Genomic DNA, 19,378 nt, shown 5'->3' on the forward strand with positions numbered 1-19,378 from the left:
CGAAAACTAAAAGATGTATTCACTGAGAGTTTTAACCTGGAAAGCTGCATTCTTAGCCATTCTCAACGGCCAGGGAAGGCAGATGATGCTAGAAGGCCGTTCTGGGAAGGCAATTCAGCAGAAGAATGTTACACATAGGACCAGGCCAAAGCTTGTCCAAAATACTCCTCCCAGCCCCTAAACGATGTTGAGTCCTCACTACCCACAGTTTTTCTCCTCAGATCCAATGCCATTGCAACCACACTACTTGTTACTGTAACACAAGGTGATTTAGACCAATTAAATTACATTCTGCTCTGAATCACCTTTTAGTTACTTTTCGCACTCTCCTCATCACAGAGAGAGAGCGAGATCGTCTAACACGACTGGCCTCTCTAAACTAGCAGCTGTCTCTGTAAATACTTTTTCCAACTCCCAAAACTTTACAACTCGGAGAAAACTAAGTGTTCTGCATTTCTCATTTTGAAAGAAATGCCTGGTGGAGAACTGGAAAGTTTACTGCAGTAATTCTAACTGTCCCAAAATCTAGTAACCTTAGAGAAAAATATGTGGAGTCCTCCGCTCCACATACATCTCCATGGGCGTAAAGTCTCTGGAGATCTAGATACATTCTGAAGAGAACACAAAGGAGACAACAAATCTGTAAAGAAAAGATTATGCAAAATTTTTAAAAGAGAGGTTTTGATTCAGGCAAAATCTCACTTGAGAAGGATAAAACTTCATTACACAATTGCACAGGTGAGGCAACAAACATTTTAATAGGATACCAACATTTATGTTCTGATGGTATCTCATGTAGGAACTTTCATGGGTGGAAGAGAATGGCATGTGCTGTATTGCAGCAGAGTATGTTTACCACCAAACATGCAGAAAGCAGTAATTTAAAAAGCTATTAAGCAGCAAAAAGCACAGCCTCAAAAACAAGGTAAATAACCACACTACGGAACTATGCTGATTTTATGAAAACCTACTTTGCAAATATTTATTCCTAACAGTGAAGTTACTTACTGGATTTTAGTCTAGAAACCCTGAACTGTTTAGAAAGTTAAGCTTCAACTCCCTTGACATCTTAGTAAGTTTTTGTTATATTATAAACAATCACTCAGCTGTCTAAACATATGGATTAAAAGTAAAAACAAACTACTGTTTAATTACTACAGCAAATATCTGTGAAATTTGAGAGGCTATTCTTTTGTGCAACAATGTCACATTAATTCACAGCTGATCAAAACAACCTGTTACTTAATTTGAGATAGATAATAAATGTCAACAGATTTGTAATAAGTCATAAAAGGTGAGACTTCCCACTTAGCTCAACTAAGCACAGTTTGACAGTTGTGATATTTTTTAAAAATTAAATGCTCAAAAACCTGCAGCACCAAAAAAAAAAAACCAAAATGAATCTTATTTCATTTGCAAAAGCACATAAAAAACACGCTGCAATGTTGACTCATTCTGAAAGTCTTATGAGGAAAAAATTACAAAGAAAATATAGAAAGAAATAACAGAACAATTGGAAAGTGAAGATAACTATTAAGAACTAAAGCTATTTAAATTAAGTAAGCACAAGAGGTTCACTAAAAGTCCAAGTAGGTTCCTTTCCTCAGATTTCATCTTATTTGAAGGTTTCAGAAAGAAAATTACAAAGTCTCTGCCAGGTATCAATTTTACAGGCATTTTATCTGAAATAAATATTAATCCCTTTGCATGAATCACTTAATAAACACAGCATCATATAAAATCCTCGCTAGTTAAAAGTATCCGCAAACTAGCACTTACTGTGCAAAGGTTTTATCTGTAAGGTCCACATGGTTAATCTTCACAATGCACTCATTTTCATGGAAAAGACCATCACGCCTGGATCTGCTGTTTTCTTCAATACCACGGATGAAGAGTCCCAGCATCCTAAAAAACGAACAAACAAAAAGTAAAAACTATACTTATTATATGAATTCATAGCAACTAAAAATAGATCTTAATCTCTGCTGTGTATCAGATGAGATAGAGTAGACCATTATGAAGTGCTTAACCTAGAGAAATGATTTCCAGCTTACTCTTTAGCTAAAAGGCAGGGGCAAGAAACACCAAGAAAAATTGCTGGACACTAATGCTATGCTGCTCGCTAGAACTCCAGGAAACATAGTCCCATAAGTCATACTTCGAGAAACAGAGGAAAACACCTAGATATCCCTATCCAGTTGAAAACTTGAATGTAGATTAAGCAATATTTTACTGCAACTAGGAAAGATTAAAATGCTCCAAAGAAAAGCCCAAACAGATAAAAAGTAATTTTCTAATTCGACTACAATAAACTAAACGGGCATTAGAATAAGATAAAAAAAACCCCACTATTTCTACATCTGAAACTTTTTAGTTACCAAAGTCCCTTGTTTTGATACATGACAGCAATACTATTTATTCATGGGGTAGGAGAGCAGCAGAACATTAAAATCTATGTTGTTTGTCACCAGGTTACTTGCACTTCGAAAACTGAGGTGCAGTACAGAAATTTCTGATAATGTGGTAAGCAAACAAGTATGGGTTGGTGCAAAATTCCAGTGTGGCTAACTGCTGGGAACACTAGGCTATTTCTGCCCTACCTGGAGCATCTCTGTACTGCGGACTACAACTCAACACAGATTTATCCAATGATACCAGCATAATGTCCAAAAAACCCAACAACTCCATGTTTCTGAAGACCTTTTATAATCAAGTTTTATCCACTAAATTTCCATACCACATCAGCGTTGAAGGCGGATGACCTTTAGAGACCATTTTCTACTGGTTGTACTCCATAAAATATTAATGTGCAATTTCCAACATGCCAGCACTCCAACCACAAAACGGAAGTCTTGCATTTTTTTTCTCAGATTTCTCATGACTGCCCCTCATACTTAAGTCTATTCAACAGATGCCATTAACTATTTCAAATGATGCTATTATATTCACTGTGCACCTGATTTTAGATTTACTGTATGAAGATTTAAAAAATTATATCATATCAATGTACTTGGAGTAAAAACTTCGTTCCTATTGAGTATTACTTCTTCAAAACATCTAATACCAAAAAAAAGATTTACTCTATCGCACGAAGATTCTCTTGCAACCAATGTTACCCTTCACTAAAGGATTCAAAGGGGCAGTGGTGGTAAGGGGCCACAGACCTGTTAATGACAAACATCCAACTAGTGGCAATCAGCCACTGAAACCCAAAGAAGTAATAAAATATAATTATGTTGAGATGTAAACCAATAAAAGTACAGAAAGAAAAGAAATTACAAATTAAGTCAGATGCTCACTTACCGTGTGGTGGTTAGATACTGCACCCATACAATGCAATAGGATTGCCCACTTACCTAAAACTCGTGGGTGCAATTGACTTGAGTTACTTATGCTGTGGCAGCTTAAATTCATTATTCCACTACTTTTTTCCACAGCCTCAATTTTAGCATTATTTTAATACACTATTAAATTTTAATTTCCTTTTTTTAATGATATCTAAGTGCAAAAGAAAGGGAAAAAATTATTTCCATTAGGTTTGTAGTTTCTGTAGAAACTAAGATTTTCTAAATTAATAAAATGTTTTAACGACCTCTAGAAAAAGTTTGTTCTGCAGCAGCACTAGGCTAAAGCCAGCATTACCTTATTAGAAGATAACTCTACAACTGAAATACCAGACCAAGTTAGTCATGGCCAGCGTGCCCCCATAAATTTTATCTTGTGATTAAGATGCTCTTCTGTACTTTCTCCTGTTATGATGAGTTAAAATTTATACACTAGTCTCAGGCTTGATTAAATATGAGGGACGAGCAATTTAAGTCCCTCCAGTGCTTTTACAAAGATATCGGTGTGCTTCTGCCAGTGGTCATTAAAATTTCAAGACAACTGCCTAAACCAGCAGTCCATCTGTCAAAAAACCCTTTGCTCCAGGGGATCCCCAAAAGTATTTGTAAATAAGGACATATTAGCACACATGCAGTGTAGACCAAGGAACTCCATTTTTTCTTCATGGAGATCTTTAAAAGCTGACCTTAACACACTGCCACTTCAGTACAGAATTGTATTACAGTCACAACAATTACTGATTGTAATAGCTTGCAAATTCATCACATTTTTACTTAATGATCTTCAAGTAACAGTGTAACCACTACAGCCTTTACAGCATACCCATAACAAAGAACTATTGTCTGCATTTCATGAAGGGGTAACAAACACAAGTGCCTTTCAAGACAAACAGGCAGACTGCACAGCCAAGGACACAACTCAGGTTTCCTACAGTTCCCATTGAAGACCAACTTTCTTCTTGAGACGGTGATGACATTTTTACAGGCAGCAGGTGGATGTCTATTTTCCCTTTTGTTAAAGAAAACATTCCAAATGAATCTGGGTCCACTTACAAATTCAGGTCTTGCCAAGAAAACATTTATACACACAGACCTTTTCAAGGCAATTTAGTCTTTCACATTCTCTTTCCTACATGAAAGTTGACAAGAAACACTTAAGAATTAGACAATTTTTACTTTTGCAATAATTGGCTTTGTGTTACAGGCAGCCATTTTGCTATCAGGTAGTGTCATTTATGGCGCTGGCAATTTCCCATCTCTTATTCGGGGCTGCCAGTGTCGAATTAACTCTCTGGTTAAGCCTCTGCATGTCAAATTTCAGCCTAGAATTTTTTACATATATTTTTTTTTTAACATTTGAGTTACATAGCTTGGAAAACAGAATGAAAATGCTGACACTGTCTTAACTACAGTGCATCAATAAGAGCATGCTGCTATAATAGGCTTTTGTGATCTCAATAGACTATGTTAAATCATTTATAATTAAAGTAATTGTATTGTGACAAAGAAAAGTTCATGGTATAGTGCACATTTTATAAATGCTATACACCCAGATCTGAAAGGTGGCTTGAAAAATATAAGGCACGACCAGACAAGAAAAGGGTTTTTTATTTTTCTTGTCTGATATGTCACTAAGGAAGGGCCTATGCAGAGAAATCCAACTGGGGATGGGAATAAACAATAAAAAGGAAACCAGCCCCTCCCTCCGCCCTAAAAAAACCCCACACAACCAAACTCAAACTCCACACCCAAAAAACCAACCCAATACCAGAAAAAACAACTAACACCCTAGCCCTCCACCTTTACTTTTACATTATTCTACAGAGACTCTAGTTTACCAGTCAGACAATAAAACCAGAGGCAATTAAAATGACATATAGGAACATAGGGGTTGGTATTGTCTTACACATAACTTAGACTAGTAAATATTTTGGTGTGTCATAGACCATTTTTCTTTGACCATTTATTTTCCTTATGGTTAAATCATAGGTATTTAAAAACAACCACAGCTGAAATCCTTTCATTAACATACTTCTAAGTAATGCAGAAAATACCTTACCTTCCGCTCAGTGATGAAAAAAAGGGTACTACATGTATTCCCAAGGGTCCACCTTCCCCAGAAATCTCCACTGTTTTTGTCATTTCACTAAAAAAGAGCACAGGGAAACATATCTCACATGCTTCTTCACAGAATTCTCTATGTTAATAATAAACTTCTGATTATTTAGATAGGGGAAAGGATAGAAAAAATATTCAACTCTGAGCTCACCTATATGTAAAAATACGATGAAATGTAAAATGGCAACCAAATTCTTTAACTTTTTAGATTAGCATTTGTGTACTTTGAAAGACACCAAGTATTAGACATTTTCCTAAGTCAACCCTTAAGTAAATTAATCAGAATATTAAAGAATAAGCTTTTAAGTCAGGAGAGACTTCATCATTAAAAACAAAAGGGTTATTCTACATGTTCTTAATTTAAGCTCCACGTGAGCTGCTTCAGGCAGTTTCCCCATAGGGATACATTATAAACACAGAGATCACACATTATGGACATCAAGCCAATAAGCAAATTAGTCAAATCATATTTAAATATCTTGATTTCTGCTGTCACTTGCAAAAAGCCTCACTGACAAAAAGCAAAATAAACTGAAATCCAAAGTGCAACTCAGCTCATTTTATCAGGAAGTTTCCTTCCTCAAACACTATTATCAGAAACTTCTGTATTGTCTCCGACAGATTTTTGCTGTTTCATGGCTATGTGCAGTTTCATTTCCTATTGAGTATTTTCACTGCCAGCCTTCCAGTGACCTTAACTCTATTCTGGGTGATCATAATTTGAAAAGGAAGGTACTTGAATTGGCTAGAACATTTGGGAAAAAAAAAAAAAAAAAACCAAAAAAGAAGGGAGAGAAATGAGTGTAAGCCTGTATTCAAGCAGACCATGTTCCTTATTTCTATTACTAGTCTACATTCTCTTTAACATCCCCTCCCCTCAAATTGTACTGAACATCATCAACACTCGGGATTAGTGACCAGTTGAAAACTACTGGGGTTTTGCATTGCCATTAGAACACCCTAACAACCTCAAGCTGTAAGAAGCTCGATGCTTGCACACCAGTTCTATAGCCTTTACAGAACACGTAAAATTGAACCAAATGGCCACTTTATATACTGCCACCAGTTAAAGACTCAGTCTGATACAAGTGCAGGCTGCTGTTGAGAGCAAGACTTCTGACCTTTCTCCAAAAACCATGCAACAGCTCTAGAGAGCCCACATTTGCAAGATGACAAAGATGACCAAGCCGACTCTTCTGCACCACCCCACCAAATGATTTTTTTCCTAGTACAACTTCCTCTGGGGTCAGCTGACTGATCTCACTGACCCATGGGCTTATGATTGTTGGATGTGATGCAAAAATCAGCAGAAACCCACAGGTAGAAGGCAGGAATCTGTGACTAGCCTTGGAAGTGGCAACACACAGTTACACTGGATTAGCTACAACATAAACACACATAGCACAGCTCGGCCCTCTCTCAAGGAAAACAATTACTGCAAATAATCTTAGACAAATTCTGGCATTGCTTCCACATAATGCAAGATTTTCTTTTTGATTTTTTTGTATTGAATCTTTATCCAGTTTCATAATGATTAATTAGAAGCAACTTTTCCCAGATACAATAACTAGCTTAGTCAGCTTAATATGGAATAAGACTATAAAATAAATTTATATGATTTTCTTGTGATTTTGGAGTTTGGGGACATGTGTGGGTTGTTTTGGGGAGGGTTTTTTTTTTGTTCATTATTCTTCCCGGAAGTCTGACACTGGAATGAATTGATTTTCCATAAAATTGAAATGGACAGACCCTGAACAAGAAGCTACCACTGATGCCAACATAATAGATATTCATGTTACTCTATTTATATCAGGCACAAGCAACAGGCATTTCTATTTGCTGATCTTCTTTTTTCCTGTATTTCCCCCTCTTCATAAATCAGACAGGGAAATCCTGACAAAAACTTCCTGTAAGTGTTTTTAGAAGACATTTGTTTTCTAGTGAAATTGGTCAGAAAAGCTAATGAGGGTTGTTACCAAAAACTCAAAAATGCATGCACAGGAAATCAAATCTTTCAGTGCCATCTTCTACTTCCTTCAATTCTCTTAAAAGACAAAAAAAAAGTTAAAAAGCTACTTTTATTGCCTTTTGAACTTCAACAGAATTTAAAACATACGAGCAAATTAGGTAGTCAAATCCTATAGATCCAGAAAATAATCAGAAGTAGTGAACGGGCTTTCATCTGAACAGGAAAAATCTAAGTAAGTTACTGTTGTCCCCACATAACCCCATGTTGCTTAAGTACTTCAGGGAAGTTGTCTTCCTAAATAACTGTAAAATAGAGCAGGGATTTTTTTCTTGAGAGCTATCATGACAGACAGGTTAACTGTCATATTAAATCAATGCACTTGCAGCTATAAGAAGGCTCAAAGCCAAAGACAACATGTGAGTTTAGATTTAAATCTAACATGAAATCTACTAAGAAAAATAGGTTTCTTTGTGAAAGCAAACAGCCTACATGCACATTGTGTATTAGTTTTAAAAACATTGCGGCATGACCTAAAAGTTACGGATGTAAGAAAGCACTACCAGAATAAAAGCACACTTATACATATATAAAAGGTACTTCGGAATTATATTTTAATTAAAAAAAAATATATAAAAATCTATGTGTCAGGATGACTTCTCAGGACAAACACGATTCTTAGTTACACCTGAGAGAAAACTGTCCTACATAATAGCTTTAATAGATCTTTGAGGACACATTATTTTTATTGTTTTTTTAGGAACCTCAAAGATTAGAGACTTGGAAAAATTTGACATTATTCACTCGTGCTGTCCATCTTCCAGCAGGTTTAATCTGCCCACAAGAACAGTGAATTCCAGCAGCACACTATTCCACACTGGTTACAGTTTACACTACACTGGAGATCAAGTATGCAGGATCAGGGCATGGCTGAAGGAGATCCTAAAGAGGGTGAGCTTTAGGAATTCTCATTACTAAACACCACAGGCACAAAGGACAGCAAAATGCTGGGACTCTTCAGTTTGAGAGAGTTAAGTTCAAAAACTGAAAGAATGGGGTGGGAGAATGCAGAATGGTTTTCCACTGCTGGCTGATAGCTGTGATGCTGACAACAAAGAGGATAATACATACAGATATATTCTTACAGCAACCAAAATAAGTGAACTTTTAAAAATCATTTATCTCAGTGAAATTTATCAGAACTGCAGGGTTCACCCAAACTAGAAACACAGCATTCAGGCTTCTTCATATGCATGCTGGCATCTCCCTTCCCCTCACTGCACTAGAGGTGCTCAGAGGTCTCTGCCAAGGGAAGACACCTGCCTAGCATGACCTGACTGTGGCACCCAAGACCACATTCAATATTGTACTATTGATTTTGAACCTGGAGAAGCTGTCATCATTTACTATTTAAATTCTTCATTGCTTGATGTTTATTGATTTCTGCCAGATTCTTTACAGTCTATCACATTTGTCAGGAAGGCTTGCCATGCATATTATTAACAATGTTGATCAGTACAGTTTAGCAAAGAGATGTACGTATGTGCATAATGAGCACGCACAGACGTCCGTTTGTAACATGGAAAGCAAAACTTAAATGGAGTGCTGTACATATCCAGTGGTGAATCAGTCTGATGTTCCGACTGGCAGCGCCCTTGCTGTTGAATACTGTAGCTCTCTCTCCTGAAAACTGTATCCAGAATTAGCAGTTTGTCAGTTATGCAATGGGAAAAGATCTGTAAGCTGAAACCTTCTCTGTGCTATCCAATAATACTGAAGAACTGATCTCAACCACTGAGCACCCAGATGTGGAAAGACTTCTCTCCCGAAATAAACATTTTGCAGCTCTGCAACAGGACCTAGCTTGCTACGGTGCTCTGACCTTCCCCAACGACAAACACAAGGAGAACCTTTGTAGGATTTCTCTCAGAGAATGCAGTAGATGCAGCCTAAAGCAGATTAATTGTTTTTCAACATACTGAAGACAGTACCTTGGGAAAAGCTGCATTCTGCATGGATTACTGGGCAAAACTTGTCATCATATGCATGTCACAAAAATCTACTGCCTGAGTAAACACAAATCAAGCATCTATCATTCCAATGGCATATGCTTTTGCCGTTTTAGGCTTATTCAACACTTCAATCCAGGCACAACATGGCAAAGTGAAAACCTTTGCATAGATTATTGAATTCCTCATACGCGTTAAGAAAAGGTACAGATTATTAAGCTGCTGCCTCTGAAAAGAAAAAAATCTCTTAGTTCAGGATGTCAATGTTTCCCTTGCAATCAGAAAAGTACAGTTGATACTGTGAGTGTGCTTTGTGGTGGTGCTGACCACAGCCAAGTAAAAGGCAAAGGAAATGTCACTCAGATGGAGAGCGCTCACAGATGAAGTTACGAAGCTGCACTTCCTTGCTTGTTCTTCACTTGCACTTCCCACCCCAAGCCAATGCTGCCGTTCCAGGGGGAAGAGCATCCATTAATTAAGGGGTGCTGACATCTGGCAGAGAGCACAGCCCTACAGGTGATACCAAGATACTAAATGGAATTTTAAAGAGGAAGCAAGCACAGATTTATCCAAATAAAGAGGGTGGTGGCTCTGTCCATGTACTACTACATCTGCATATAAAATAGTACAGTAGTTGATGGTACTAAAGTATCCGTACCCATTCTTTCAGAGAAGCTTCCAGAGTAGCCAGCTCAACTCAAGCTGTCAGATAGCAAATTTCCCCCCACCTCCTACCCCTTTTTCACATTTTAACTTCCCTCTTTTAAACTAGATGCTCAAAGCTCTGATGAAAATACCCTGAAAGCCCTGAAGAAGAAACTGGAGTTCAAGATGTTAAATGGTGTGAACACACTCAAAGGATGAAAATCTGAGCAATATCTATATAGGGATGGAGAGCACCCTACAAGGAGAGAAGAAAGCAACTGAGCATGCAGAGCCAAGAAGAAGCTTTCCAGGCACAGTTAAGGAAACTGCTCACTCTCTTTTAGAAGAGACAGGCACATTTCAGCTGCTCCATTCTATACAAAACTGAACAAACTATTCATAAAGCTTAAATATTTGCTATGAAATAATGTCAGAATCTTCCAGTTTCAGGTTTGAGGAGGTAATCAGTCACTCTCTCCTAACTAAAAAGTGTTAATCTAGTAAAGATGTACTGTAATCCAGATTTTTTCCCCCCACTAATACTAGTTAGTTCCCATGGTATTAACTGTCTAAAGGTTTAGAGAGAAACCAGACAACCTGCATGCACCAGCTTTTTGTGTCTTTTTTTATTTAAATCAAGTCGTTCCAATCGTGTGTTATTAGACTAATAAAAAACACAGCAGGTTAAAAATAAAATAAAATACTGAGAAGGAAAAGAAACGCTGCAGTTATGCTTTAATTATGTATCTACAGTGCTTAAACCAAGGAACTGACCCTGACCTCTGCTAAAAAGAAGTGGGAAGACAGCAAAACGGAACATAATGAAAACACATAATGAATTATCTATGCATAAATTACCCTTTGAGTTCCAACTAATCCACTGCTATTAAACTAAACATCCATGTCCAAGCAGATTCATGTTTATTATTCCTTAACAGTAGTTTTTACGAGGAAAAGCAAGGTTTTCAGTACCAATATTTCTATGTATAGAGTGCGAAGGGATTCAGTGTTAAAAGGTTGTGACAAATTTCTATCTGACTTCTGTGGAGTATCCAGATCCTGCTCTGTTACTTTAAAAATCTTTCCTAGTACAGAACACGAAGGGAAGGAAGGAAAAAACACTGACGTTTATACACTGATGGCATTAGCTAGTCTTCTCTTGCTCTCAGCATCATCTTTATTACCAAATTAAAAAAATCCACCTTCAGAAATTACAAGAGGATTGTCATTAGTCCTGTCTTTATTTACTCCATTAAAAACTGTGCCAATGACCCAATGTTTCAAGTCTCTCTTTTACCAAAGTTTAATTCTCAAAAGGTCAAATTAAAATTTTCAGACTCCTGAGGGATACAATCCTGAAAAGTTTCCCAGTACTTTTACAGTGAAACGTTTTAAGAGAATCCAGGCAAAGAATTTCCTTCCTATTAGCTCTGAACAGAGGAGCTAAAACTCCTCCATGCTGCCATTCATTTCATTTACCAAATGTGCAACTAATTTTACCTGCTTAAGTCAGTGAACCGATTTTCTTCAAACGGAACAGTTTTCCTACTTGAGTGAGAAATATAAAACAAGTCAAGCCTGAAGCCTTTAATTTCAACTGACTAGGCTTCAGAATCATAAAACATTAATCATGGAATTCTTTCTTTCTGCCTCCTTGTGAAATTGGCTGTAGTTAGAGAAGGGACATTGACCTCAAACAGTTTGGTGCTCTGATGAGAAGGCTCAGATAATTTTTTGGGGCGACTAGCTACTGTTTTGCTCAAGTGCTACAGGTCATAATGATTACCAAATTCAGTGACAGGAAGGAATATATTCTAGTGAAGGGAGCAAGAACAATAGCAGATTTCTTTCTTCCATATTATGGAGTGGCTCACAATTAGGCTGAAATATTAGCCTTATTAACATCACTTAACAAGGCTTATTTAAATGAGAGCTTATTATGATTTGGTGGTTCTTCATGGCCCTTATATCTTTGAAATACTGCAAGATAGATACCTGCACAAATCAATTTATTTATATAAATAATACTTTCTTTCAGAGAGAACAATGTAAAAGGAGTAAAATTAGATATTAAGGTGCTAGATTTACTACTTCTGGAAAAAAGCTGTTATATTTATTAATATAACCTTCTTATATTCAATCAAACTAAGGTATCAGTAAGATAGATAAATGGTCTCTAGTGACTCATTATTTTTCTTTATAAACCTATTACTCTTAAAGAAAACAGTTTTGGGAAAACAGTTTAAAAAAACCCAAAATACCTCTTCACATTTAAGGAAAAAGCCATACAAAAATCAAAATAATTGCCTTAATTTAAATCCTTTGACTTCTGAAATTCCAGTGAATTTCACAGAAATACTAACTTCGCTTTACAAAATAATGTGTTCCGAATTCCTTTTGACTGTTTGAAGAAATTGGACTATCATACAAATACTTGAATAGAATTCATAATTTTGAGGGAAAAAACATTCTCATACTCCCCATCTCAACACTTGAAGGCAAAATAGCATTTTTAAAAATCTCCTTAGGACACAGGAAACATAAGCAAGACGTATTTTGGTAGAATTGTTTTACTGGGACTCTAAATTTAAAGAAACACTGCTCCCTTCTCTTTTTCTTCATTTCGAGGTCTGCGGAAGAGGTGCATGCTTGTTTTGTTGGGGTTTTTTTGCTAATGCTTCTCCTTAATGCATGAGTCTCAATGCAGTAAGGTTAAGATAATGCATCAGGTTAAGACAATCCATTTTACCTAAAAAATATATATATATATTTATAAACTATGCAGAAAGGTTCTTGGGAATACCTTGTTCTTGCCAGCTTTCCTTCTGCTCCCTGTCTATTCAATACTTTGATGCTCAGGCATCAGTTGAGTGGACCCTGACCTATATTTTTATCACTTCTCCTTTCATGCTCGTGTGCCAAGACAGTTTGCAGAACTCTGCAAAAAACCTGAAAGATTTACAGAAATCCATGCTTTTTATTGACTGGTTTGTGACATGCCAGGAAAATGGCCATTTCAGAAAACTGAATACCTCTGAAGAGTATCACAGCAGTCTTTTTCATTGTCAATGCTTGCAATAGCCACCAAAATCAGGTTATGAAGATTAAAAGCAAATGAGCATCACAACCTTCCTCTGAAGAATCCCAAATGCAAGCAATGACTTGTTTAACTCAATAAACAATAATATGCTCTCAGAAAATTCCTAAGAGGACTTAGATGATCTAAAATACCCTAGTAAAAGCATAAAGACAACAGTAAATATGAGCATAGCGTGCACAGAGCTTGATTAATCCCCATTACAAATTAACGGATCAAGAAACAAACGAGTGCATATATTTGGTGATGCATAATAATTACCTCAGGTGAAACAAGCTGTAGAAGTCTTCAGCAACATTCCATAAAGAGAAAATAAGCATTAGCAACTAAGCCGACAAAGTTCTATACCTGCGTGATGAACACTAATCAGCCAGTGTGTAACTTAGAGGCCTGGCAGGTGCAGAGAAATCTGGAAGAGCATTCCAATTCCTTTTCATGATGAGACCAGGCTAAAAATATGTATCAGTACCAGCAGGCAAGAAAGAAACTACAAAATGGCATATAAAGGAGGTGACAAGGAGGCCTCCAAGTGGGAAGAAAAATACAGACAGATGAGTTGAAAAGCACAACCATACCAAGACAAAATGATAACTCAAAGAACAAGAACAACTAAGAAATTAACTCCCTTGCACAAAAAAGACTAACTTTTAACATTGTCTAACAGGAAAGGTAATCCTTCTACCAAAATCCTGGTATGGCCCAAAAGACCACTAGGGTTAGAGTCCCTGCTGTTGTGAACTTCCCACAGGCTTTGGGTACGTGATTTCACGCCTCCTTCCCAGACTTCCCAGGTAAAATGGAAATATCAATACCTGTTCCTAAATCAGGTGTTTGTAAGGATAAATGCTTGAAGATTAAGGCATGCAGATGCTGTTTATTTTATTTTTCCACCCAAGAGTGCTGAAGAAGCTAGCAGAGGAGCTTGCCATGTCACTCCTCATCATCTATCAGCAATCCTGGTCTAGTGGGCAGGTCCCTGAGGATTGGAGGTAGGCCAACATGACACCTCTCTACAAAAAAGGTGGGAAGGAATACCCGAGGAACTACAGCCTGTCAGCCTGACCTCAGTGCTGGGGAAAGCCATGGAGCAGATTGTCCTAAGTGAGATCACAAAACACGTGTGGGGAAAATGGGGGGATCATGCCCAGTCAGCACGGGTTCATGAAGGGCAGGTCCTGCTGGACCAACCTGACCTCCTACTATAAGGTAACCCACATGGTTGACGAGGGAAAGACTGTGGACATTATCTATTTGGATTTTTAACACTGTCTACAGCATTCTCCTGGAGAAACTGGCTGGTCATGGCCTGGATAGGTGTATTCTTCTCTGTTGGAAACCGGCTGGAGGCAGAGCCCAAAGAGTGGTGTTAAATGGCATCACATCTAGTTGGCGACCAGTCACTAGTGGTGGCCCTCAGGGCTTGGTCTTAGGACCAGTGTTGTTTAACAACTTCACTGATGATCTGGATGAGGGGATCAAGTGCACCCTCAGTAAATTTGCAGATGACACCAAGTTGGTTGAGAGTGTTGATCTGCTAGAGGATAGGGAGGCTCTGCAGAGGGATCTGGACAGGCTGAATCGATGGGCTGTGGCCAACGGCATGAAGTTCAACAAGGCCAAGGGCCATTTAGAATTCTCCCTGTGATTTCAGGAACAATAAACTCCAAAGCTCATTGTTAAACCTCTTGGGAAACCCAGTTTCTTCTTGTTTCAGCTACGCAGCTCTCAAATTTTACTGTATTAGGTAAATATATAATCTGCGTTGGAAGCTAAGTTTCACTCAAAGTTTAGACTCACCAAAATAAAACTTATTCCTCAAACTATCAATGCAACCACTACCACCTTCAGTTTTAACAGCAATGGCCAATCTCTGTTTTATTATAAATGAAGAGAGAAAAAGGACGCATTCCATCTGACTGCTCTAGTGAGGCAATGTACAGGGAAATGTTGCAAATATTGGCTATAGTTTTCACAGTGTATAAACATAGATATAAAATCTACTACAGGATATAGCAAAGTAATAACCTTACCACTCAAGAACAGAGGTGACATTTTAACTGAAAAAGATCATTTTAGGATTATATGGTTCAGCTGAGTTGTTATTTATTAAGATATATTACCTAGGAATATCTTCTATCTTGACATTAATACTTGCAGGACTGAGTAGAAAGCAAAAACAGAGTACACAGTGGCAGCATATTTTCCCCTTAGCCTTATACCACAAAGAGCACAAGAAAATAATTTATATTCATCAACAAGGTAAAAGACTCATGCTCAAATATGTGCTTCAGCATGTGAATTGAGTGCGTTTTTAGGATGGGAAAGGGACAAGGAGGAAGAGATCATGACAATGATGAGAACAATGCAGATTCACAGATGCAGCTGGAATGAGAAGTCTGTCTTATCATGCATGTTGATAAACCGCACTTGAGTTAGCACTGAACAAAAGATGTCCCTACCTGACAGGGAGCCGGGCCCTCTGAGCCAGCAAGAGTTCTGTGGGTCCAGTGAGGTTCATCTCCCCATCCTGAAATGACACCTGGGAAGCACCCTGTTGAGAGATTTCAAAGGACAGTTTTAGTGTATTTATATATTTATGAATATATATTTTGGAGTCAATATTTGGGAGAGAAAACGAATCATAAGTAACATCATCTCACTGGCAGTGAGGTCTGAAAGACCCATTCTGTATGCAATGTATGTGACATAGCATTTGGAGAAACAGAAGGGGATCTAAAGTCCTGCTCTTCGCACCGGAGTCCCACCATGCTTCCACTGCAGAAGCTCACTGTACTGCTTCCTTGTCTGCCTGTCTAATCTGAACGTCCCTCTTTCCCATCCTGCGCCACCTTCTTTCTGCAATAGAGTCCACAGATCATGGATAAACCCAATGGCATTTTTAATCCTCTTTCTATCCCCTAGAAGCATTTATCTGGCAAAGACATATTTTCACAGTTACTTCACAGAAAAAGAAATTATGTAACAAGTTGGCCAGACACAAAAATACAGTGCACACAGGGACCTAGCATTAATGCTAAAGCTCTTGAAAACTATTTTTTGGCTTTCTTTTTGTGATCCTTAGACTCTCAGTGTTCGCATTTTGTTTCATACTGAAAAAAAAGAGGTACCAATGAGATAAGACCACTGTCAGCAGGTGATATATTAGCTTTAACGTACTGTACTTCGTTACAACCCTTATGGCAATAATGTAAACAGAGCAAAATCCGTAACAAAGACCTTCTTTGGAGAGGTCATTTCTGTCAACTCCACAACAGGAGTATAGCTGGAAGACATAAATCTTCAGCTGTCAACACACTAAGAGAATTCAATTCAGAGCTTGATCTTAACCAGATAAAGCCTAAAGTTAATAATTATTTTTTTGTTGTTGCACTGGTACAGTTTTTCAGTGTATATACTTGCCATATCAAATTGTCTCAAGGCAAAAGGTAGCAATGTTATAAATTAATTCCAAAGAACAAAGCCAGCTAAATAGGTAATTTCATTTTCAATGAAAGCTCTACACCATATATTAAAACTTGCAATATCTCTCAAAAGGTGGCTCTACTCAGAAAGATGGCTTTAAAGGTTTGGTGCTTTCAGTCCCTCAAAGATCTGCAGAACTTATTTTCAGTTTATAAGTACCAAGAGAGTTGTGGGCAAGAGTGGGTTGCTTTGCATTTTAAATAAAGAATCATGCCCAACCTTGCAAGAAAACCCTTACAATATAAATCAAGCTGGATCCCCCTTTAGTTCACACACTGCTTTTGAACCCACAATACTGGTAGTGGTTCTCTTTGTGTGTTAATCAGAGCACAAGCCAACAGACTTGGCTTCCACTGCAAGCCAAATATAGCTCACTGAAAGCGAACTGCTGTCACTAATGGAAGAACTATTCTAAGAAATGTATACTGAGTATGTGCCATCTCTTCCAATCACTTTTCACAGTGGAACCACAAGTCAAGGAACAATTCTTGTTACATGAAGCATATTCCATACTAACCTCATAAATCAGGAACTCAACCTCAAGTAGAAACCTCAATCTCTTGTTCATATTTTACAGACTGATTGTCAGTTTTTCAATAGCAGCAGGATTAATGACCCTGACTGCCAAAACTTGCCTCAACTTCAGCTGACAGTGTAATAGATTTACAGCAATACTATTGCAGTTTTTACTTAGGAAACAGGAATAAAAAGCAAAATGGTGTGGTAAAAACAATAGCCAATAAAGCACATGCATCTAAGAACATGGGAAGTTTTAAAATTTATTTACATAGGGGTATTTTGAGTTCGGCAACTTTTCTTAGTGCTGCAAAAAGCACGCTCTTCAAATTAGGAATGAACCAGAAGAGAGGGATCCCATTAAGTAACAGCCCTCTGCAAACAACTGTAAACCAAATGCTTGGAATAGTCTTATATTCATCATGTGACAGCTCTTAAATTAGGTAAACGTGTGCATGTAACAGTGGAATGAGTGAAGAGTACATGCCAGTCACATTTTCTACTCTGTGAACATGCAGAGTCTTCTCAGTTCAACAGTCAGTATGGATCTATATTAGGTCCCACGATAAATATGCTGGATTCAGTCATGGGTCTTATTGTGGTTAAGGGAATTCTCATTTCTTATTTAATTTTTGAAAATCCTTATTTTGTAAAAACAAAAACCCAAATGTCAGGGGGAGATAGGGGCTGGGAAGCAATAGTGGCACTTCGAACAAATGCATAGAAGCACAGAATAGAATCACAGAATCAGCTAGTTTGGAAAAGACCTTTAAGATCATCAAGTCCAGCTGTTACCCCAGGACTATGAAAGTTTCTGTCTAGAAAAAGAGACAGGGAGAGAAAGGACTGAAAACGGTCAAACCAACTGTTCTGATTTGAAACAAAGGGTGCAGCCTTGAGCAGGTAACACAGCAGATGGCTGCCCTGACAGCCAGGCGACTGACCAGCCCCTTGCTCTGTTTTCTCATTATCATCAAAACCTAGAAAACCTGGATTTTCATATAAAAAAAAAACAAAAAAAACCCAAAAAACCCAACCCTGCACCAGATCTGTTTTCCAGCTAAGCTCTGGTTCTAGTTTAGTTTTGCATTACATTTTAGCTAAAAAGAAACCTTTTGTTGAGGTGGTTCCACAGCAAAATTTTGCACATTCACCCAAGAGTGGACAATATCACCTAGCCAAGTAAGAGACCTTTAGAAATATTCACAGGCCACCAGTGGCCCTTAAAAGGGCCCTAAATCACCTCACTTCTCCCTTGTAGGTTCAGAATACTATTCTTAAGACTTACTTCTTGTAAGTTTGCAGGAAGCATAAAATTGCAAATGTATCACTTCTTAGAAAAGCTATGGTGCAAAAAAAAATCCTCGTCTACTTGAAGAAATATTCTTACTGAACAGTAACACAAGACAAATCTCAGATAGAATTACAGAATAGGAAGCCTACATAAACAACTGGAGAAAATCCTGAGTGCAGGGAATACTTAGAGTATAAAATGGTCAAACTTTAACAATGAACTTGAAGGAAACAAGTAAGGTCTATTAAAAGAAGAAATACACATGGAATCTATTCAAATTAGGAATGGAGCAGTCCAGTACACCCAAGGGAAAGTATTTTTATCTAAAACTTTCTTTTAATGACAAAGTTAAAAGTGAAAATATATGTCAGAAGTTCCAGTTTACAGCATTGTATTCCCTGAGGGCATCAGCTTTTTAAAACAAAGGAAAGGCATCCAAACCCTAAAGCAGAAGGTCACAGAGCAGGGTGGCAGGCTGCAGAGCTCACTCCCCTTACTTGGCCAACAGTAAACCTTCTTCCAAGAAGGTTCAGTGGGAGTTCAGATCCTACCAACATAACAAACAGTCAGATGCAAGGAAACCTGGTGGGGAAAGGAATGCTTCGTTTACAAATGCAGGAAATGTCTCATCTTGCTCTCACAACAGACAATTTTAATTACCATATTTTAAAATTGAACATTTTTAGCAACACTTTCAGGATCATGTGAGCATTTCTGACAGCCAGTGTGAGTTTAAAAAGCCATAGTACTATTTTTAGCTTTAAAAATCAGCACTTTCATAAATATTCCCAAACCAATTACTCCATGTTACAAAGTAAAGGCGTTTACCTGTAGTTGCAGCAACAAATGCAACAGCTGTCATTGCATACAGGACCATATAGCTCAAGGAATGCACGTAATAGCCCT

The 19,378-nt window shown here is 37.6% G+C and overlaps 1 protein-coding gene across 1 annotated transcript in view; it reads right to left on the reverse strand.

Annotated features, from left to right (window-relative positions):
- PARD3B (par-3 family cell polarity regulator beta) overlaps positions 1 to 19,378 on the reverse strand; it is a gene marked incomplete at its 3' end in the record, with an annotated part of 142,442 nt that overhangs the window by 77,903 nt on the left and 45,161 nt on the right. The window contains exons 5-7 of the mRNA XM_010012593.1: positions 15,639 to 15,730; positions 5,404 to 5,490; positions 1,780 to 1,905 (exon numbers count right to left, since the gene is read on the reverse strand). Coding sequence (XP_010010895.1) covers positions 1,780 to 1,905; positions 5,404 to 5,490; positions 15,639 to 15,730 — 305 coding nt within the window. The remainder of the gene's footprint in view (positions 1 to 1,779; positions 1,906 to 5,403; positions 5,491 to 15,638; positions 15,731 to 19,378) is intronic.

The sequence above is a fragment of the Nestor notabilis genome, unplaced genomic scaffold (assembly GCF_000696875.1).
Source record: "Nestor notabilis isolate BGI_N333 unplaced genomic scaffold, ASM69687v1 scaffold11504, whole genome shotgun sequence".
Lineage (NCBI taxonomy): Eukaryota > Metazoa > Chordata > Aves > Psittaciformes > Psittacidae > Nestor > Nestor notabilis.